The 22,248-nt window shown below is 39.8% G+C and overlaps 1 protein-coding gene across 2 annotated transcripts in view; it reads left to right on the forward strand.

Annotated features, from left to right (window-relative positions):
* Nucleotides 1-22,248, forward strand: part of LOC101859401 — a 116,817-nt gene that overhangs the window by 1,853 nt on the left and 92,716 nt on the right. For both annotated transcript variants that reach the window (XM_005097234.3, XM_005097235.3), the window contains exons 2-22: nucleotides 451-563; nucleotides 2,563-2,640; nucleotides 3,045-3,152; nucleotides 4,057-4,184; nucleotides 5,375-5,480; nucleotides 6,331-6,448; nucleotides 7,851-7,948; nucleotides 8,944-9,024; nucleotides 10,952-11,036; nucleotides 11,686-11,787; nucleotides 13,097-13,128; nucleotides 13,458-13,551; nucleotides 14,238-14,329; nucleotides 15,188-15,268; nucleotides 17,130-17,249; nucleotides 18,130-18,315; nucleotides 19,132-19,257; nucleotides 19,954-20,043; nucleotides 20,602-20,716; nucleotides 21,453-21,609; nucleotides 22,091-22,155. In XM_005097234.3, the coding sequence (XP_005097291.1) occupies nucleotides 492-563; nucleotides 2,563-2,640; nucleotides 3,045-3,152; nucleotides 4,057-4,184; nucleotides 5,375-5,480; nucleotides 6,331-6,448; nucleotides 7,851-7,948; nucleotides 8,944-9,024; nucleotides 10,952-11,036; nucleotides 11,686-11,787; nucleotides 13,097-13,128; nucleotides 13,458-13,551; nucleotides 14,238-14,329; nucleotides 15,188-15,268; nucleotides 17,130-17,249; nucleotides 18,130-18,315; nucleotides 19,132-19,257; nucleotides 19,954-20,043; nucleotides 20,602-20,716; nucleotides 21,453-21,609; nucleotides 22,091-22,155 (2,134 nt within the window). In that variant the 5' untranslated portion in view covers nucleotides 451-491. The remainder of the gene's footprint in view (nucleotides 1-450; nucleotides 564-2,562; nucleotides 2,641-3,044; nucleotides 3,153-4,056; nucleotides 4,185-5,374; nucleotides 5,481-6,330; nucleotides 6,449-7,850; nucleotides 7,949-8,943; nucleotides 9,025-10,951; nucleotides 11,037-11,685; nucleotides 11,788-13,096; nucleotides 13,129-13,457; nucleotides 13,552-14,237; nucleotides 14,330-15,187; nucleotides 15,269-17,129; nucleotides 17,250-18,129; nucleotides 18,316-19,131; nucleotides 19,258-19,953; nucleotides 20,044-20,601; nucleotides 20,717-21,452; nucleotides 21,610-22,090; nucleotides 22,156-22,248) is intronic.

The following is a 22,248-nucleotide window of genomic DNA, read 5'->3' on the forward strand; positions in this document are numbered from 1 at the left end:
CACTCTCCACTCTCCCCTCTCCCCTCTCCCCTCTTCCCTCTTTACTCTCCAGGATCCATGAAAGGGTCTGCCTGCTGATCGTGCCAGCGGTCCGACCTTGTGTCCTTGGGAAAGGCACTTTACACGAACTTCCCACTTGGCTAGGTCCTCTCGGAGACGGACGTTAAACTAGGAGGTCCCGCCACTTAAATAACCTACTAGTGTTGATAGGGGCGTTAAACCCATATCATTTTACCATAATTTTTTTTTTATCGTGCCAGTTATCAGCTGGTTGGACATATTATTCTTCTGGCTTTTCCACGCAGGTTGCGGTCTCTCCCCGACCCTCCAGAGACACCCACCAGCTTCCCTTAGTCTATTAAACTGTGACGTCATAATCTGCAATAGACACATTGTTAAGAACGTATCTGAAGAATGGAAAGAAGGAGGGGGTGTGTTTTTTGTTTATAGTGCAGAATTGTTCTGACATGAACCAAGCCCTTTGTTGAACTATGGCATCGGAGGGAGAGGTCCCCAGATCAGGAGGGGTTGAGCCATCTAGAGATCATGTTTCTCAGCCAGAGGTTTGTGATGGTGTTTACTCTAGTTTTTTTTTGTTTATAGATCTAGTTAAATAATAATTTTATGTTCTCATTCTCATACATTTTTGGTTTAAAAGCAGTACACATATAGATCTATGTATTTAAATATTCACATCATTGATAATTTAAAAAATTCTAAATGGTGTTCTTAGGTGCTATACTATACATTGCTTTGTTATCAAGGAGGGTTGACATATTTTTTGTTGAAGTATACTTTTCAGGGACTAATATTCCAAATGCTATCAGCTCTTTTATGTTCTGTATTTTTGTTTGTTTTAGTAGAGGTTTTACGGTGCTTGCAACTGCATAAAAGGTCATATGAGCGCCAAGGGATGGGAGAAGTTAGTACAGGGAGTCAGACTTACTCTGCTCACCTCTCTAGCTTCAACAGCATTAAGTCTGCTTCGACTATCAAGGCACCCTGGAAATAGCAGGTCACAAGAGTGTGACAAACATACAAAAGAAGTAGAGGATTATAAATGTCTATAGTAAGGCTTAGGAAAGAAAAAGCAGCAGTTCCCTGTTGTAGTTCAGGCACAGTTATGAGCATGACATTACACTTGTGGGATCTACCCTTTTACAATTCTACTGTGCATTGGAACGAGAAATGTCCCCCCTTTAGGAATGGCCTTAAGATGCTTCAATTAGTGGCACCGCCCTGTGAGATATGTTCTGTATACAGTTAAAATTATAAATTGCTATATAAGAGGGTCATGCATTGTTGAGGAAAAAAATGGCAGCATGAGACAGGTGACCATTATACTCTAACGCAGTGTCAATATGATGTAAAAATGGGAGGGAGGAAAAGGGAAGGGGGCGTTTGTACAGGTGATTGTCTTCAGATGGCCATTAGAGGCAAATCTTGATATACATCCATTTTAATGGTGTGCTCTTGATGTCTGACTATGGGTATTTGGTACTCACCTTTTGGGACTCGAAAACGTAATGAATGGTAGACTAGGGGGTTGAGTAAGTTGTTTGGAGGTGCTGTGATATTATTTTTGCCTCTTTAGGTTTAAAATTAAATGATATAGATGCTAGTGCTGAAAGAAGGAAAGAGAGAAAGAACAATGTCAGTGTGAAAGCACAAATCCAAAGGTATTAATACGTATTTATAGAATGTCATGCTTGTTTTTGTGCATGCCAGTGTTGGCTTTGTTCATCGTATTGAACTATGACCCTTGTCAAGCTCCTAGAGGTGTCGTGGTTGTCATCAACAGTGATCGAACAAGTTTACAAACTCAGAAAACGTAAGCAGTTTATTAGATGCATTAGTGGAAAGATCAAACAGAGAGTTGTAACTCAGTCTCTGTGTTATCACAATGATCTTTAAAGTGCAACTAAATGTATTGAATGTAGTGGGAGTTTTTTTCAAGTAATGAAAAAATGTATGTTGTTGGTTGAATGTTTTTACTCAGCTGAGCCCTGTGAGCGTCATTAGACTGGCTATTTGTAAAGAAATACCCCTGTAAGGATACATGGTTAAGATTGTGCTGAGAGCATACCCTTGTTAGCATTGTGTTGAGCTTTATAGACACACTCTTTCTGTGGATCAAGTCACATGTCACACACCTGCAGATGTATGTTGTAGATTCAAAGCCAGTGGAGCACTCACATAGAACAATTACAACAATAATGGGCAGGGCTACGAAAAAAACCCAACTTGTTTGAGCAGTATGATAATAATGATGTTATTATAGAGGCCAGAGCTCTTATTTTCACATCCACCTCAGATTGCCAAATCAAATGATTGGGCAGGGAAAACTCTGCAGAGAACTTAGGAATATTTTAAGAAAACATCATGTTGTGGATGTAGCCCAGGGTCACTGACTGTGCAGTCTAGCAAAATACTCATTGAACTAACTAAGTGCACAAATAGAAAGGTGTAGGATGTTCTTTACATAGTAGGGGAGACACCATTCAACCCAAATTTGTTCTTCACTTTCAAGTCATCACAATTGGCATAACATTTTTGTTTCAGAGTGAACCACTTCAGTTCAACGTCGATGAAGACAGTCTGTCACCAGATGCTGCCAAGGTTGTCAGCTCTATCAAACAGGTGAGAAACCCTCTGTTTGTTTGTCTCTCATACTTTCCCAGTATTTAGTCCTGTCAGTGCTAACCAGCAGACAAGATTGAAGTGTTGCTGGCTTCCCTATGTGTTGATTGGGACATGAAACATACAATCATTACAATCTCAATCATGACAATCTCCATCATTACAATCATTTGCGTATATCTTTCCTCCTGGAACCCCTCTCATTGCTGACTGCCACTGTGTTCGAGAACTGCATGCTACAGCAGAATCTGCATGGATGAAAAGCAGTGTACAGATAGGATGTATCCTAATGTACTCTATTACATATCCACAAGAAATCAGATTTTCCCAAATGTACGCACATGTAGCATTCGATCCAATCCCATCATTTAGTTTTTTGTAGATAAAGTTATGTTTCTTCCCAGCTGGCAGAGTCAGTGTTGTTCCACTGGAGGTCTTTCCCCATCGTCCTCCCGGACTCCATCACCGAGAGGAGAGCGGCTGAAGCTTTGAGTGGCAACGGAGAGAACCCTGTGAGGATTGTTACTTTGTCGTTTTTTCATCAGTTTGCTGTAATGCTGTTACCTATGTCATCAATATGTGACAGAATTAACATGTTTTGAGAGGCATTTAGGTAAAAATATGTGCAGGTGCAGGGGAGGGGTGGTAATGTAAGGAAGGAGAGAGAGAGAGGGGGGGAGAGAGAGAGAGAGAGAGAGAGAGAGAGAGAGAGAGAGAGAGAGAGAGAGATTTAAGCATTTTCCTCTGTACACTGATAAGTCCAGCTGAGTAATACTTTCTTTTCTTCTAAGTAAATATAATACTGAAAAGAGTTTATTTTTTTAAATTGAATTTATTTAGCTACACACCTGATATTGTCTTCCCCTTCTTCATTTTGGCCTGTAGCAAACTCAGTGGTCAAGTGGTCCGTGGGCTTTATCTCACAAACAATGGCAAATGAAGTCAATGACACTTTTTTTAGATAGGTAGTGATATGACTACGCTATCTTAAAATAAAAGGACTCTGCATTTTGACGATGAGTAATTGGCCTGACATTTTTTGGTATATTACGTTGACGAAAGTTTGAATTGATTTGTTTATAATACATGCATTACAGCTGTGCATATTTTAACCCAATTTTTAATATAAGCGTGTTATTTTTTTCGTTGACTTTTTTTTTGCATAATAATAAATGATAATAAACATCCTGTCCTTTAAAGTCATTGTTTAAAAATTTACACATCTTCTCAGGTGACCCTTATAAGCAATGTTTTCTTGAAAAATGTTCTACGCTTTTCAGAGGGCAGATAAAGAAAAATATGTTCTAAGTGCAGCATAATGATCTGACTTACCAAAAAATTTCTTTGTCTCAGTGGTGTTTTGCAGGCTGCACTTGTCCAAAATCTTTCCTTTAAATATGTATGTATTGTTCACAGGGTGTGGTGCAGTTCCGGGATCTATTTATAGCCCCAATATTTGATGAGCTGGAGGCAGTGGCGACTGGGACTGATGGCTCACTAAAGAAACTGGACAAGGAACAGCTCAAAATGATACAAGACAAAGGGTAAAGCTCAGGCTTTTCATGAATGCAGAACCGGGTGAAAGTGAAAGTTACAGAAGTATTTAATAGGCTCATCCCCTTTGCCACCCATTTCATTCTAATTTGCCATTTCCCCCCCCCCGGGGCGGTGCCATTGACTGAAGTGTCTTTAGGCCATTCCTAAAGGGGGACATTTCTCATTCTAATGCACAGTAGAATTGTAAATGGGCTGATCCAACAATGTCATGCTCATAACTGTGCCTGAACTACAACAGGGAACTGCTGCTTTTTTTTTCCTATTCCTTACTATCGTCATTTTCTCTACTTCTTTTGCATGTTTGTCACACTCTTGTGACCCGTTATTTCCAGGTGCCTTGATAGTCAAAGCAGACTTTGTGCTGTTGAAGCTAGAGAGGTGAGCAGAGTAAGTCTGATTCCCTATAAGGACTTCTCTGTTGACATCCACCCCTCGGTGCTCATATGACCTTATGCAGTTGCGAGCGCCGTAAAACCTCTACTAAAACAATAATTTGCCATTTCCCTCCTGAGAAGAACATGCAGCTTGGTATCTTTTGTTAGGCCTTCAAACATGGTTGTAGACATATTGTCAAACATGGTTGTAGACTTATTGCCATCCATGCTGATTTGTCTGGTACCAGTTTGTTTCTCTTTGACTTGGAAGATAAAATCAGTAAATGACCGTGACAGCTAAGATATGACCATGGCTGAGTAAGGATACATCCTCCATGATTGTGGGAACATATGATCATGACTGTCACTGTGCGACACTGCTGTGTCAGTGTATGACCATTACTGTGTCAGTATATCACCATGATTGTGTGTTAGTGTGTCATCGTGGCTGTGTCAGTATGACAGTGGCCTTGTCAGTGTGTGATGCTAATGTGAATGGATACCCGGCCAAAGACGGTGAAAGATCTTGTCAGTATGTCAGTGTTTTAGTGCCTGTAAAATGATAGCTTGCACTCTATGCTTCCCAGGAAGTTGTGATTGTTACAGAATGCTATCCGGTCTGCTGGGGTAATAATATAGATTGTAAAGTGCTAATAGCTTGTTGTTGAGCAGCAGTTTATGCTATACGAATGTTATCTAATATTATTACTCTGATTATGTTAGTACAGATCATTACTGTTGTGCCAGGCTTGGCTGACTCCTAAATACAAACAAACAAACAATTGTGTATGTATTTGTTTCAGTGAGTTTGATGTGGCCAGCTTGAACTTCCCCGGACAGACACACCGCTGGAGACTCAGTATGTTGCTGCAGAAGGGTTCAGAGAGGACAAACAAGTCCTTCCTGGCAGTAAGTGAACTCATTCCCCTTTCACCATAAATCTCTCAGAGAGGTCTCAGCTACGTTCAAATTTAGATTCTGGCTTTGAATTCTTTGGTTCAAATTTAATTCTTATTTCATGGGATTTCTCAAGTTGTTGGTTTTTTGGGGTTTTTTTTTCTGCTTTGCTCTATTACCAATTGGTATTCACACTTTAAAGTTAGTGTTTGCCAAGGATATACATGCATTACACTTTTGTGTGAGAGAGAGTATGCGTATGTATGTGTAAATATCTGTATTAATCTATGTAAATTATTTATAGTTATACGACAGGGGATGTTAACCCCATACAAGGAATACAACCCATCATTACTATATTCAGTGGATATGTAGCAAAGGTGACATTGTTTCCTATCAAATATACTTCTATGCACAGCTACTGAATGACTAGAAATTTTACTACTTGATTTCAAAATATAGTATGCTCGCTTTGGTTTCATTTAGCTTTATTGAAAACTTTTCTTTTGATTCAAATGAGATGTGATAGGTCCCATCAAACATGGAAAGCCAAATCCTTGTAAGAACTGGTTTCTTACAGTTGCCACATTTTCACTGTTTGTTTCTTCACTTGTCTCTTTTTGTGTTTTTTTTTTTCTTGGAATGCAAAAAAAACTTAACTTTGAGTCAAGGTGGAAAATGTGTATTTTGTCAAGTATTTCCATGTTTTGATGTGCTGTATCTCATGCAGCTCACTTTGGCCCTGAATGACAGGGTTGAAGCAGTGTGCCTTCTAAGTCAACAAAGTTATAAAAATTAGTGCATTGTAATTTGATTCAACAACAGCTTCAGTTACACAGGTTTCTTGTGCCTTTTCCCTCAGGACATGTCGAAAGCTCTCTCGCTGCTCATCATCACCGCCCGCAACAGGTTCTGCTCGGGATTCTTCAGCGTCACTGAGGCTGCACGGGGTTGGGCCAATGGTTTGCGGAATTTGCTTGGTAAGGCTTTTTGGGTTAAGTGTCGCCAACTTCAGTCTGTGCTTTCTTAAACTGTTGATGATGGAATTCTTTACACAATGGGCCAATGTTTTCAACCTCTGTTTGAGATGTCGTGGGTTCAGGTCTGCATAGTTTTTATCTTCTTTGTTAGGTCTGACTTATATCTTTGAGTTGAGTGAGTGGGTGGTTGGCGGGTACTCCGGTGTGGTTTGCTCCTTCTTTCCTATCAAACATCTATCGTCCTTATCTCTCCTTTTTTTTTGTGTATATCACTCCCTTGTAACACATCTATTCTTCGGCACTTATATGACCTCATTGTGTCGTAAGTGCCGTAAAACTTTTACTAAAACTAAAACAGAGTTGAGTGTAGATTACGTATGGGATGAATTTAATGCTGGTATAAGCATTGTAAGGTTATTAAAAAGACAAGATTTGATTACCCATATTTGTTAGGACTGAGTCTAGAGGGTGGAGAGCAATGAAAATTCCTGAAAGAATCCAAGTTGGTGCTGGAGCAGTGCCTCTTTTATCTTTCTGACAAGCTGTTTGATTCTTGAGCATATGCTTATGCTTAATGTTAAGTCTATGTCTGTGATATAGCTTATTGGTAGGTGGTAGGCAGTCAGTGAGCTGTGTTGTGGAGGGAGAAATGTTCACCTTAGCAAAAAAAACAAGGGGCTGCAGAAGCAATGCTGTCCCCCCATTTCAGTTTGTGATGGGAACTGTTGTGAAGATCATTGAAAAACAAATCTTCCTGTGGGGATCTATACTGTTGCCTTTTCTTTTGTGATTGTTTGTCAGCTCCTGTGGGATCACACGTTAAAAGTGGGTGCTTGGCGGGTGCTCTGGTGGGGTTTGCTTCTTCTTTCCTTTCAAACATCTTTCTTCTTCATAAATCTCCCTTCCTTCTTTTTTGTGTTTGTTACTCTCCTGTAACACCTCTAATCTTCGGCACTTATATGACCTTATTGTGATGCAAGCGCTGTAAAACACTTACTAAAATTTATTTTTTAAAAACACCTTAAAAAACAGTGTGCTCTCAAAGTAACTGTTGTATATTTCTGTCTTTACTGAGGTTTTTTGTGCTGACCATCAAAGAGTAAGTTATTTGTTTTTTTAATGCTACTTCTACCTGACATTCTGACTTTTATTTGAGTATAACTGCATGCCACATTTGTCTAACCTGGCGTCTGTGGTGTAGCGGGTAGGCTTTTTTGCCATGATTTTATTGAGTATTTTTATCTGTCTCCATGAATGTTGTATCATTCTCAGACTGGGTTGGCCCTCAAAGGCAGGGTTTAAGTAGCCTGCCTCATAAATGAAGTAAATTGGGTCAATGTGGGTGTAAAAACTTGTACAATAACATTTTTTGTTGTCTGACATGCTTTGTTTTTTTTGTCAGACATTGTGATTGGCATGCCTTCAACAACGCCTGGCGACCTTCACCAAAAGCTGCAGTTGGAACGTATGCGTTACCTCGTGGCTGAACTGGACATTAAGGTGAGGACAGAATTCTTAAGGCCCCCCGAGGTTCTTGATGTTGGCTGTTCTATTTGTTCTGAGAGGGTCTCTCAAAAAAACAAATAACAAAAACAAAACAAAAAACCTACCCCAAATCAGCCACCAAATGCACACAGCAACAATAGCAACAAAATGATGATAATATTCTTGGATCCTGAATTTTGTTTGTATTTTAGTTACACAATTCCATGAGGAACACAGAAGATCAAATAGGGTAGCACACAGTCTAATGGACATACTATGGGTTTCCGTGACATGCCAAGGGTTTTCGGGACACACAAAGAGTTTCTGTTTCCATCTGTTTCCATGACACACAATGGGTTTTCATTTCCATCCGTTTTCATGAGGTTCTGAGGGTTTCTGCGACACACTTAGGGTTTCTGTGACTCACCAATGGTTTCCATGGCTCAATAAGGGTTTTTATTGCTGAGTAGAGGTGTCCATGACAGGCCAGGGGTTTCATGTCACAGGAGACTGCAGTAAAACGCCTATTTTGTCAAGGCTTGCAAATCCCTGTGCAAGTTTATTCTTATGGTAAAAATGTTGGTAAGTAAATTTTGCAGCCTTGTAAAATGACATGATTAGGTGCTTAGAGGGCACCATACTTATTTTCTATACCAATATTGCCGTTATTGTTTCCCTCTGTCTATCCTTTTCATTAATCCAAATTGTGTCCCTCTGTTTATCCTTTTCATTTATCAACCACAAAATGATTGTTCTATGTGAATGTGCTTTCATTGTAGTGAAAGAAAAAGTATGTGAATAGATAATAATGATCATAATGATATTGTTGATTTTGAAGACTATGATAAGGTATAAAAACAATGATAAGAATAATAATAGAAATTATAATAATTATGTTGATAATGATAAAACATACTACTACTGCTACTACTACTGCTGCTGCTAAATAGTAACATAAGGGTATTCACATTAATTCCAGTGTTGTCTGTTGTACTCCATTGTTTTCACAGCCGAGTCTGAAGCGAGAGCTGAGCACGTACTGTGAGTATGTGAAGGATCAGTGTCAGATGCTGGGAGCGAACAAACACAAGGTGAGATATGAGTTAGCTTCTCAAGAATTTTCAGGTATTCCAGAAAGTGAACTATTCTTAATCTATAATTTCTGTTTAGCAGTTAATGTTACCTTTTTTTTTCGGGGGGGGGGGGGGGGGGTGATATGTACTGAGACATGATAGCTACTGTGACGAGAAAGCTTCTCTGAAAGATTGCTATCTTCAGCATGGGGACTTACATGTCACAGTCGCTGATACCTGTGCAAAATACTACAATTTATTGCTTAAGAACGAGTGACTTATTCTGGAGAACCTGCTTGTACATGTAGATGACTTTGCTTGCTTGGGACTGGAAGGAAAGACATTGTCCCAGCGACTGTCACTGCAGGTGGAAAGAAGAATGATTGTCACAGTCATATCTGATCATGTCATAAATTATCTTGTCTTGTATTGTCTTATCTGTTTTATGAAATACTGTCAAGGTGTTGTTATGTTCCTGGCCAATGACAGGTGTTTGGAGTAGAGCTGGAGTCTGCGAGCAGCGGACGGCTTGCGCTAGAGGTTTGCGAGCAGGTTTGTGCTTTGCTTTGCCTCCCGCTCGCTACTGGGGGGAACTTCCAGTGAGTTGTGACTCGCGGACAGTCTTGCTGTATTGTGTCGTGACATTGTGAACTCTCGTGGCTGTGGACTCAGTACATATTGCAGAAGATTCTGGTTATTTACGTTGACAGGTTTGCTTCAAAAGTGCAAGATTGTTTTTTTCCATAGTCGGGGTGTAAAAAATAAAAAGCTCTATTCAATGTACTTAAAAATTAATAATGGATCTGCTATTCTTATGATGCAAAGGCCCGTTTGCTTATAATGTGCACAGGCCAAGCGCTTTGTCGTTGCATGCAAAAGACCTCAGTTCGATTCTCGTATGGGGAGAAATTTTTACCGAGAACCTTCGTCTTTCTGCTGGGGCGTTGTTCCCTCTCAGCCCAGGTTGGCCCTGACATTGGGTCCAAATAGTCTAGCCCGTCTCTTGAATGTTCTGTTTTATGTCACTGTGAGTGTAAAACATCTACAAAATAGGTTACATACCTACGATACAAAAGCCCATCACAACGACCCCTGGAGTGTTCCATTCTAGGGTAGTCTAAGTCCACTTATTAGTACCAGAAACCTAGGTCTCTGTTACTACAATACCACGCTTCCTCTCACTCAGCTGATCAACGGCGTGAAGTTTAAAAATAGCTTCGGCTCTCTACGTCTTGTACCAGGGTTCAGAGTTCGCACTGCGAGAGGTCTTGCTGTTCGCTGCTGCAGCAAATCAGCCAAGTGGCTTGCCAGGTTGCGAGCTGGTCCTGGGAGCCAAAGCAAATCATGGGAGCCGAGAGACTTGCCCGGCTGTGAGCAAGTCTCTTTTCACAAAGAAGACAATGGGATGCAAAGCAAATAACGGGACTTGCTATGCTGTGAGCGAGATTTGAGACTTGACGGCCGTCCGCTGCTCGTAAGCCTTGATTAATCGAACAGACTCCAGCGCTACGCCGCTCTCTCTTTTTCTGACGTATGTGGCTTCGCAGATTGCAAGCAGGGTGGGCAGGATGAGGGGGTCTGACACGAGTGGCTTCGTGGATTGCTAGTTGGTGTTAACTTGAAGCTTAGGCTAGACTCAACTTATCATGCTGGTGATTTGATTTGATGATTTTCCCTAGTGATTTGAGGCTTGTGACTTGAACTAGGGGCTTGAAAGCATGAACGGGTCTGCTACCGGGGTACAGCTCTTGTTTGGAGTTGCTCCAGGTGGGGCCTACTTCTATTCTTTCACTCAACTGATCCTGCCCGTCTGTCCTCGTTTTTGTGGGCACTATTTGACAGTTATTATGTCGATGTGCCTCTATTTATTCCAACAAACCAACTGACCATGACCCATGGCTGCCTGATCTGTAGTGGACTGATTTTGTTTTTGTCTCTTGTCCAGACTACAGACCTGAGACCCCCACCCATTCCCTACAGGTACCAGACCCCAAAGGGTCAAGACATTGACCTTCGTCTCTTCAACAAAGGTAATGAAAATGCAATAATGATGATGATGATTACAATTATGATACTAGTAATTATTATAATGATGATAACATGATAATAATAATAATCCCATTTTAATAATGCTAGCTGTAATTTTTTTTAACCTAAAGGCCCTGAAACAGAATAATATTAAGAAATTCTGACAACATTAAAAAACAAAGTGCAATGTTTATTAGTACCTTTTTCACCAATTGCATGATATAGAACTCAGGTCCATGATCCTTGTACCAAAGAAGGTTCCCTAAAGAATGGAGAGAGAGAGAAAGAGGATTACTATAGGAGCTGTGCGCTTCATATGTTCTTTGTATTATTGTACAGCGCATTGAGCACTTCTTTGTGGAAATGCGCTATATAAATGCAATTTATTATTATTATTAATGGAACAATTCACTTTTTCCTACATCTCACTTCATGGCAGCTGAACGTGTCCTTGGTCTACACAAGCTGAGATTCATGTTTAAACCATTTTGTCACATATGTATCATCTATAATTTTGCAATGAAAAGAGTGTGTTCATAGTAGTTATGATGTGTCTGTGTGCGTGCGTGCACGTGTTTATATGTCTTTGCCATTGCATAACCATATCATTGATGAAGGTCACACTCAAATGAAATTCCTATTGTGTGTCAGACCTGATGAACAACAGCATGGGTATCCTGTCCAACATCCTTGATCGTCAGGCCAAAGGCTGGCACGTACAGATGAGAGCAAAGCTCATACGTCACTACCAAGGTCAGTGATAGGCCATTGGGGATACAGTTCTATTCTGTATCTTTGGGAAGGCTGGGGTGATGATTGATTCACTTGCAAATGGCTGTTTATGATTGTGCATGTGTATGTTTTTTAGGAGACTGCTAAGAGTATCGTGGAAGGAAAAGAAATCAAATGAGGTAGTGCTTGATGAAGCCCACGTGGGACGCTCAATGTTAAAAACAATCAGGAAACGACAAATGCAGTTTTTGGTACACCTGAATAGACATATGGGTCTTGAACATCTAGCTCTCACTGGCAAAATTGAGGGCAAGCGAGGCAGGGGTAGGCCCAGAAAAACATACTTAGGGAACCTGAACAAATGGGTAACAGGAAAAGATCAGGGAAACGTAGCTTTTCTGAGAGCATCCGAGCAAAGGAATGAATGGAAAATCATGATCGCCGATGTCTGTCGCAGATCTGGCACTGGATGATGATGATGATGATGATGTGTGTGTGTGTGTGTGTGTGTGTGTGTGTGTGTGTGTGTGTATGTATGTTTGTTTGTGTGTGTGTGCGCATGCATGTAAATGTATGTAAATGTGTATGTAAGCACACTGATAATGACTGACTTGCATAGGAATTGTGTTCCTATGTCCTTTGTTTTTTTTGGCAGTTTGAGACGATGAGTGTTCCATGTGCGAAGGGGGACCAGAGGGAAGGAGTGGGAGAAATGGGTGTGATTATGATATAAATTTACATGTAAATCATGGAGACTGATTAACTCATCTGTAAAATATGGTTGTTATGGGTGACTCACTTATAAGTCATAGTCAAATGTTGTTCATGGTGTGTCCGTTCTGCATGAGGCGAAAACTGCTGAGACTCAAGCTGCAGAAATGCCTTAAAATTTGAAAGTTTTGATGTGCTGTCTTTTTCCCCCTTTTCCATGAATGATGAATAGATTCTCTTTTATTCATATGAAATGATGGTACTGAGTGAAATTCGATATCAGCTGTTGAACGTAAGTTTTAATATTTCTGTCATTGTTTAGATTTAATGTGCAGGGACTACAGCTTCTTTTTCTCAGTTTACAAACAGCTGTCAGATGTGTATGTTGGCATATTTTTTTGTCTATAGTAAAGTATAACCTCACAAGATAAAATACTGGTTTACATATATCAGCATAATATTTAATTTTTGTTGAGTGTGTTGACACCTTCTTTCATATTACACCCAGAGCAGTGTTAGCTGAAATGATTGTTTAGAATGGGCTCAAACATTGTTGTCGTGGTTTTAAAAATCTGCATTTTCTACTGATCCTATTTATTTCACATTTTTTTGGTCTCAGGTCAAGGAATGTCCAATGAAGAAATTTCCAAGGTGAGAGTCCAGTAGAACTAAAGAATAGCCATAGCAAGCAGATGTGTTGTATCTGAGGAGTACTTGGGCACAAACCCCTCGATAAGTCTTACGCTGCCTACATTTTTATGAAAGATTTTGTTGTAAGAAGTTCTATTTATGGTTGTAAGACACTGATTGGAAAATTATGTTTTCAAATAGTTTTATTTCTATTTGTCTTTCTATCTTGGAATAGTTTTTTCACTATTAAATGGCATTATAACATGGATGTGTGCCTCTTTACCTCGAATTAGTCATTTGCTGTGTTTTCTGTTGTGTTGCATTCAGTTGGTTGTGCTGTTTTGTTTCAGCATGTCAGTGAAGACATCATGAACCATTATCTGGACAAAGTGTTCACTGCTGTGGCTACCAATGCTGAACTGGACGTTCTGCAGCCTGGACTGGGTAAGTTTTCACTGGTGCTCAGCAGACACAAAAGTCAGTGCCTGCCACGCAGCAGTCATGCTTCAAATGCCAATAAGACATATAAAAACTTTGAAGATTTAAGGTGATTTCATGACTTGCGCCGTCAACTGACTTTGGTCTTGTCAGAGATGGGCATTAAATCAAAGGTCTGAACCGGCTGTGATGAGACCAGAAAGGTGCACTAAACTTACCCCATACCAGCTCTCTATCTCAAAGCTCATGATTGGCACCTGTGATGTAAAGGTTGTTTGTCATTGCATGCAGAAGACATGAATTTGATTCCTTGGCAGGAATGTCATTTTTCTAAGTACTTCCATTGGTTCACTAGGAAGTTGTATCCCACTTAATGATAATCATGTGAATGGATTTCTCTTGTTATGAATGTAGTTGACTGCCCAATTAATTCATTTGATGCAGTCGAGGCCTGCCGGTATTTTCCTTCATGGAGGGGCAAAAGTTGCCATTTTGACACAATTCCATGAAAACTCAAAAAATCATGGATGATTTGAATTAATTGTGCGAAAAAGGTAGCCTTCCTTGTTTCAGTTCTTACTCCAGCTCTCTCTCGCTCTCTTTATGTCTCTTTTCATTTCTGTGTTTGTGACCTTGACATTGGTAACCTCTGAGGTCCATTACCTGTGACAATGATGACCTCCCTCTTACAGGTCAAGTCTTGGTGGACCAGGCTAAAGCAGTTCTGGTGATGGTCAAGGCTCAGGCTAGCCTCCAGCAGAAAATGGAGCAGCACAAAGATCAGGTCAGGAGTTCCACAACATGCTGCATGTTTTTATGAGAAGGATGCTCATGATTTGAGAAATTTCCTTCAATTTTGGAAGTCCTCGATCGTAATTTGATATTCCTAGTGGGGCGGCCTATGTTCCTTGTTTATGAGGTACTTATATGTTTAGGAACTATTTGCTAAGTTCCAGGAAACATGTTAGAGGAAACAGCAGGTTGGAGGATGCTGCATTGAAAGGCTTAAGTGACCAGTTGACTTCCTCACAACAATCAAGCAAAGAGTGAACAAATGTTTCATTAGTTATAATGTGATTAGTTAACAGATATTGTATTGTGAGGGTCATTTGGACAATGAACAAACATTGCTGTCAAAGGGTTAAGTTGATAGTGGGAGAATGATGCATTGAAAGGGTTAAGTAATGGTAGGGAATTTTATGGACATGATGACTGACATGTGCAGTGTCGTGGTAAGGATGTTCACCTTTCATCTGAAAGACCTGAGTTTGTTTCCAACATAGAAATTTTTTAAAATCAAATATCTCTATTTTGCTTCTGGGGCACATCCCACAGTTCCTGGAGTGGCCAGGGCAGGTGGGGTTGAAGCAGCCTGCCTGCTAATGATCTAATTTGTGTTACAGGTGTGTAGAAAATTTATGACAAATAACAACAGTAGATGTGAAAAAGAGAGGTGGAGATCACTCATGCTGCCTGATGTCTTGGTAGGTCCAGTTTAACGTATGATATATCTTTGTGTGAATTCAGGCCCATAAGTTAATATCTTGGAAGCATTGTGCTAAGTTTTCACAGTGGTACATTTTTGTCATGTTCATAAAGTTGACTGAATATTGTCAGTGTGGTTTCCACATTTCTTTTCCAGCTGACTGCCCACTTGCGTAAAACACATCCAATTAAATCTCGAATCAGCACATGGATGGAAGAACAGCTGTGTGCCTTTGAGGTATGTTGTGTTTGGCCATTGCAACTGCTTAGTGTAGGATTCAGTCTGATATCACTTTTCATAATGGGGTATAGCGGATTCTTTCTTTAAGCAGTCGATTTGCTGTGAGATGTTCTGTTCTTTCTGGCATTTATAGTTTAGCAATTCTGCTGGAAAAACTCTGCTGCTGATTGTGTCTGTGTATGTATATCCAGGAGATGTTCAAACTCATTAGACCTTGTGGAGGATCACAATTCAGATCTTTCCTCAAGTGTTTGGAGGCTGCCAGTGGTAAAATTTGCTTTCTTTTCACCGTCCTTCTGTTGTTTCTGTCTGCTTGTTTTTACACAGCACCATCTTTACTGTGGTGATAGATCATTGCTGCTCTTTACTTTGAAAAAAATGTTGCCAAAGCTGGAAAATAATTATATTTTGGAGTAGGTTAGGGTTTTGAGATGTTTTTTACTTTTCTCATCATTTGGAAATATTTAAATAAAGAATTCAGAGATGTTCTCCTGAGGGTTTTGATGAATTGGTGGCTGCTCTTTTTGCCTTGGGAACTGAAGCATTTTCTTTCCTTTTGTGTGTTTGGAGGTTACCAATTAAGATAAGATAATATAAGATACATAAGATAATACTTTATTATCCCAAAGGGAAATTTTCCTTGGCTGTACAGGACCGTAAAAACACATGCAGGTATACATTAAAAATTTTTAAAAATTCAATATGAAAGGAGAAGTAAAGCTGACAAAATGTACATTTACGTCAAATGCATCACTCAACCACATGCAGGAATTTAAATACTAGACCTTTGGAGTTATATACAGATACATTCTCTAAGAGCAACACACATCTATGCTCATTCTGACAAAAGCCTTATGCTAGATGGTAAAAAACTTCTTTTATACCTTTCTTTCTTTGTTTTTGGAGGTACATATCTGCCGCTGCGTGATCTTACAATTTGTGTGGAAAAGGGGTGTGATGGGTCGTTTATAATGCTTTTTATCTTTTTTATACGTGTGGTGTTATACATTTCATCCATTCTTATAAAATCATATCCAAAGATCTTGCTGGCTTTCTTAATGGTTCTATCAAATTTTTCTTTATCTTTTACCTTACAATTCCCACCCCAGCAACAAATACAAAATAATAGCACACTTTCAATCATAGAATGGTAAAAAAGGAACATAATCTTATTGTCAACACGGAAACTTCTTAATTTCCTTAAGAGAAACATTCCTTGATTTACTCTTTTATGCACAAGAGCAGCGTGGGGATGCCAGTCAAGTTTGTGGTCGATTGTTACACCAAGATACTTGTAAGAGCTTACCACCTTCACCTCTTCATCTTTAATAAATAGTGGTTGCAATTGGTCTTTTTTTACTCTAAAGTCTATTATTAATTCCTTTGTCTTTTTTACGATTAGTATAAGGAAGTGGTTATCACACCAATTTGTAAATAGATTCACAGCGTCCCTGTATGCATTTTCATGAACAATTCCATTAACAAACCGCCTATTGATCATATCTTGTCATTTGTTTTCATTATTGAGGGAGTTATGTTTGTATTCTTAATTATTTTTTTTTTCTTTTTGGTCAAAGATGCTTCCACCTTTTCTTTTCCTGTCCTGAACTTTCCTGGATTGTGATCCTGACCCTAACCCAAACTATGACCCTAATTTTAAACTGTGCTCAAGTAGTTTGATTGATTTTCTTCTTATGCAGGTTGCCAAAAGGGTCCACTTGCAGGTCTTACTTCTTTATTGTTTTTGTTTCTGTCAGCCTGTCTTACTATTTCCCAACACAGAGACGACTTGTCATGATGATGGGATACTCTTGAATTCTACAAAATCTAATGTGTGTGTGTTGTTTTCCCCGGCCAGCGTGACTTTGCCCGCCAGCATCTGTGGACGGCCCACGAGGCGGCCATCTCTATGTGTGAGGAGGAACAGCTGCATCAGTCCGTCTACTTCCTGCGGAGAGACCTCAACTTTATTAAGGAGGTATGTACTTTGTTTCTTCAAATGTTTTATTTTTGCTTAAGTTTAACGCCCTATTTCATACAAAGGGCATGCAGTTAAGTCAGTTGCTTAATTAATATCATTCTTGACCATGATGTGAGTGACTGTTGTTTGAATTCCTAATGAGTCATTTTTGAAGTCCTGTTCTTTGGGGTTGCAATGCTTTTAACCAACAGTTTTGTGTAGGTGATTGATTGTCTAAAACTGTTGAGTCATGGTCTGTCTTGTTCTGCCCCTTTGTGATGTTGGTTGACACAGTGTCTAGAAGCTGAAAGAGATGTTCTATCAAACAACTAAATTTAAATGAGTTACAAATTTTGTTTGTTAAAATGTTTTTTTGGGAAATTTAACACCCTACCAGACAAAGAAGGCGTACTGTTATATGTGTTAATACCTTACAGGACAATGGTGCAGACTGCTATGTTGACTAGATGAGTCAAATCAGCCCACCTCCTGAATGGGTTAACTTGTGTCAATGGGAGCATTATGTGCATACAGTAAATCTGGCAAATGGATCTGTCCAAACTGAACGTTGGTCGTGGTACAGGTGAAGACTGTAGGGTTAGCCATGAGCTTATCCTCATGACCATAGCGCAATTGCTTGTGCCAATTTTTGTTGTCATGAGAATACTTAAAAAGCAAGTGCATACTTAAGTCAACCTGATGACCTGAACAAAAGTGAAAACATCTCTATAATTAGATATTTAGTACATGAAACAAAACCCTGCTAAATTGAGGACGCTTATTAAGTAACAGGACTTTTGTTTATATCAACATCTAGAAACTTGAAAAAAAATGACTTAATCGGTTGGGTTCTATAATAGATGAATGTGACTCTAATGTTTGTCTGTGTCATTGACAGCGTGAGGCAGTGCTGAGAAAGGAGCTGGGCAGAGTGAAGATCCCCACACGAGAGTTCACCTTCTCCACTCGTATTTGGCTTCCTAAGAATTGGGTCATCACACGCTTGAACTTCTTGGGCAGGTCGGAGGTCATTCCCACAGTTATTCGTGCTGAAGAGCCAGCGGACACAAGTCCAAAAGACCTGGTGAGTTGTAGGCTATACAGCTGTGGGCCTTCTATGTGTCTGCTTGTATTAATGTATGCTGCAGCCCGCTGAGTTCGAAAGAAGAGCCAAGGTCATTGCCGGGCATGGAATTTTGTGATTCCTGGAAAAGGTTTTTGGAAATAGATGGTTCTGATTAAAATTCTGAGTTACCTTTGGGGACGGGAAGTAAGACAATGAATTGTCTTTTGGTTCTTTGATGTCATCAAGCTTTGGTTACATCTTTTTGGCGGAAGAGAGGATTGGAACTGAAGTTGTGAAAAGATCAGCGATCTTATTACCGTAACACTTTGTGGTGACTTGGTGCAATAATGCGACGTGGAAAATTATCCATTCTGGTCACCTGGCGCAGTTCAGCACCTGGCCAGAGAAGTCTATTGCAGTTACCCTCCTGGCTGGGTAACCAGATGGGGTATTTTTTACTTCTGGCTCTGTGATTGCAAAGTGTTAATATGTAGTGATGTGGACACTTTGAAATTACAGTATATGTCATTTAGTCACTGTTGTTGGTTAGAAAGTAGTTAGCCCTGTGTCTTTATTCTCCCTCTCTTTCTGTCTATCTATGTGGCTTTTTCCTAACACTGAAAGACCGTTCTTGTATCAATTTTCTGTTTTTCTCTTACTTTAGACTATTCCCCTTCAAAATTTGCTTAATGGCACATTTGCATATATGAGCATGCTTTTCTTGTCACATAAGGTGCATGCTTTTAGCCGGAAACCTCTGAACTTTATGGGAATTATTGTATCAGTGTGCTTCTCTGTTCAGAAACTTTAAACTGTCTGTATGTGTGCATTCAGGACACTTGCTTCACGGTGCAGAAGACAAAGGCCTGGGTGACGAGCACCCGCTACCCGTTCTGGCGCTGGTGGAACTTCCTGCACAGAGCCTGGGCATGGACTTGGAACGTTATGTTTTTCTTTGGGGTGAGAGAGGCACTGTTGCTGTTGTTGTAGTTTTTATTGTAGTTGTTGTTGTATAGCTATTGTTGTTGGTGGTGTTGGTAGTTTTGCTGTTGAAAATTTTCCAGAGAAAAAAATATTTTTAAACCAGTTTTCTTTCTTGACTAACATCTCAGACACATCTACCGCTCTGATTTTAAAATGAATGTAAATGTATTACATTCCCATCAATACCGTTTTGATCATGTATGAGGTAAGTGTTTTAACCCTGCCAGTGAGAGCCATCCTGTTGTTTTTAGGAATGAGCTTCCGAGCAGAAAAACTGCAGTGTTCAATAAAATGTCTTTCCAACATGGAAAATGAACTTGGGCCTTTTAAGTGTAAAGTGAAGAGTCTCATTACTTTGCTGCAGATGTTGGTGCTCCTATTGAGCTGTGGACCTCAATCACACAGTATATCATACCAAAATAGATAGTGCTGTATGCAAAAGATTTATTTGATTCTTGAGTGGAAAATGTGCCATCTGTCTGCTGGGATGTTTTATCCTACTCAGCCTAGGTTTGTTGTGACAGGCAGGGTTGAAAAGGCCCATCTCTGGACATTCTAAATTGTTTTAGTTTGGTGCAAACATTAAAATTATTACTGTCTTTTCTGTAGTTATGTTTTCTGGAGTATCGTTTGTGTGTTTGTGTGGACGTTTTTTCCTCACTGTATCCCCAGATTGTTATCCCTTGGGCCAGTCCGGTCAGCCTCAGGGCTTTGGTGTGGCCATCCTCTTTTGTGCCGGACAAACAGCTGTCGCAGAGAGATGTGAGTCTGTCTGTCTGTCTGACTTTGTGTGTGTATGTGTGTATGTATGCGTATATCATTGGCCTCGGCCACAAATGATCCAAGTACAGACTTACGCTCTTTACAGGAGTAGGAAGAAAATCATTTTTTCATCACTGGCAGCGAGACATAAAGTTTTGATCTCATGACTATTTGGCACATTTATATTAGTTTGATGGCTGGTGTATAAATGGACATGTTGTGAAATAGGATGTCCTGGCTGTTTAAAGGGTAGAAGCATCATAAGAGGGAAATTCAGAGTCAAAAGTTTGTGCTTTAGGGCATCGATATGTAAGTAGTATGTGTGTGTGTATGCCTCAGAAATGCATCATTGTCCATGTTTCTGTTCATGAGTGCTTGGCGGGGCTCTTGTATGATTTGCTCCTTCTTTCCTATCAAACATCTACCATCATTATCTCTCCTCCTTCTCTTTTTGTGTTTTTCTACTCTCTTGTAACACCTCTAATCTTCAGCTCTCATATGACTTAATTGTGCTGCAAGTGCTGTAAAACTCTGACCAAAACAAATGTTTCTGCTCAGGGTGCTCTGTATCCAAGGGAGTCGTCACGCACCCACACGTTGTTGAGCCGACTGAGGGCATTGTGGGCCCATGTCAGGAGGTCCCGGGCTGACTTTGAAGCAGCTCCAGATCGAGGTATGTACTGCTTTCTGCACGACTCTGGACTGTAAGAGTTACTTTACAGTACTTTGAGTGTCACTGTTGGTTACTTCATCATTGTCATGAAAAACATGCCGTTGTTTATGTTGTCATAATTGTCGTCATCTTTGTTTTTGCCATTATCAACTCTTTGTGGTCTTTGTCATTACTGTTTCCTTTGTTTTTGTGAATGTCATCATTATCATTATCATTATCTCCATCATTGCATTTTATTTGTTTACTTTGTATTCATCATAGTTATTATTTTCTTTTTCAACTTTGTAAATGTGGTCATGATTATTATTCTTATCTGTATTATTGCATCATCTTTATTTCTGTGATAATCATCATAATTATTACTTACATTGTCATCTTTGTACTAGCAGTCATAATAATAGTGGCAGTCATAATTATTGTTGTGTTCATTACTATTTTCATCATATATACGAGATAAATTGTCCCTTCTTTTTTTAGTTTTACCACTCACTGATTTATTTCTTGACTTCAAGTGGGTGGTTGGCGGGTGCTCTGGTGTGGTTTGCTTCTCCTTTCCTATCAAACATTCTATCGTCTTTATCTCTCCTCCTTCTTTTTTGTGTTTGTTACTCTCTTGTATCACCTCTAATCTTCAGCATTTATATGACCTTATTGTGTTGCAAGTGCTGTAAAACTCTTACTAACACTAAACTAAACTTGACTTCATGGTCCGTTGTTGTTTGTTTGTTTCTCTAAGGTTTCCTGGGCAAAAGTCTCACTCGTCACTTCAACCGCTTCTGGAACTTTGTGGTCAAAGGGGCGCTGGGCAGCACACTAGTGGTGCTGGTGTTCCCTGTGCTGTGCCTCGGTGTGTCCACACTTTCGCTGATTGCTGCTGTTTTGTCTCCAGTTTGGTGAGATGTTGTTTATGTTGACATGCTGGTGGTTTAATGATGCCCTGAGTTGATCCTACTTCTTTCTTTTCTTACTCATTGTTTCTGTCAGTCTGTCTTTCAGTTTTCTTGTTCAAAATGGCCATTATCATGTCAGTGTGCTGCTCGCTACTCAAACAACCAAGCAAAAAAGCGGTTTGATATAGATCCTTTTGTCTAGTGAGAGGGGGAGGGGGATGTAGGGTTATCATGATCCTTGAAGTTTGCCGCCTCCCCCCCCCCCCTGTAAAAATTCAGTTAGTGGCAGTGTCTGCCTTACAGCAACCAAGACCTGCTCCCCAAGGGGGTTTCTGTTGGACTAACACCCCTGTAACACAATTATTTAGAATCATTCTCATATGTGTTTACAGTAATTTACCATAATTTTCAGTAGTTTGTAGTTTTTTACATAATTTAGAACTGTTTACAATCTTTAACAATCATTTAACCTTTCCCCTTTCAGGGTCCCGGTGGGCACACTGCTGGCTCATCTGCTTTTCTTCCTTATCTTCGACCTGGACAACCCATGTGAGTTTTGGACACATGAACACTCACATGCTCATGAAAATGCTCTCTCTCTCTCTCTCTCTCTCTCTCTCTCTCTCTCTCTCTCTCTCTCTC

Source organism: Aplysia californica, unplaced genomic scaffold (genome assembly GCF_000002075.1).
Source record: "Aplysia californica isolate F4 #8 unplaced genomic scaffold, AplCal3.0 scaffold00150, whole genome shotgun sequence".
NCBI classification, from domain to species: domain Eukaryota; kingdom Metazoa; phylum Mollusca; class Gastropoda; order Aplysiida; family Aplysiidae; genus Aplysia; species Aplysia californica.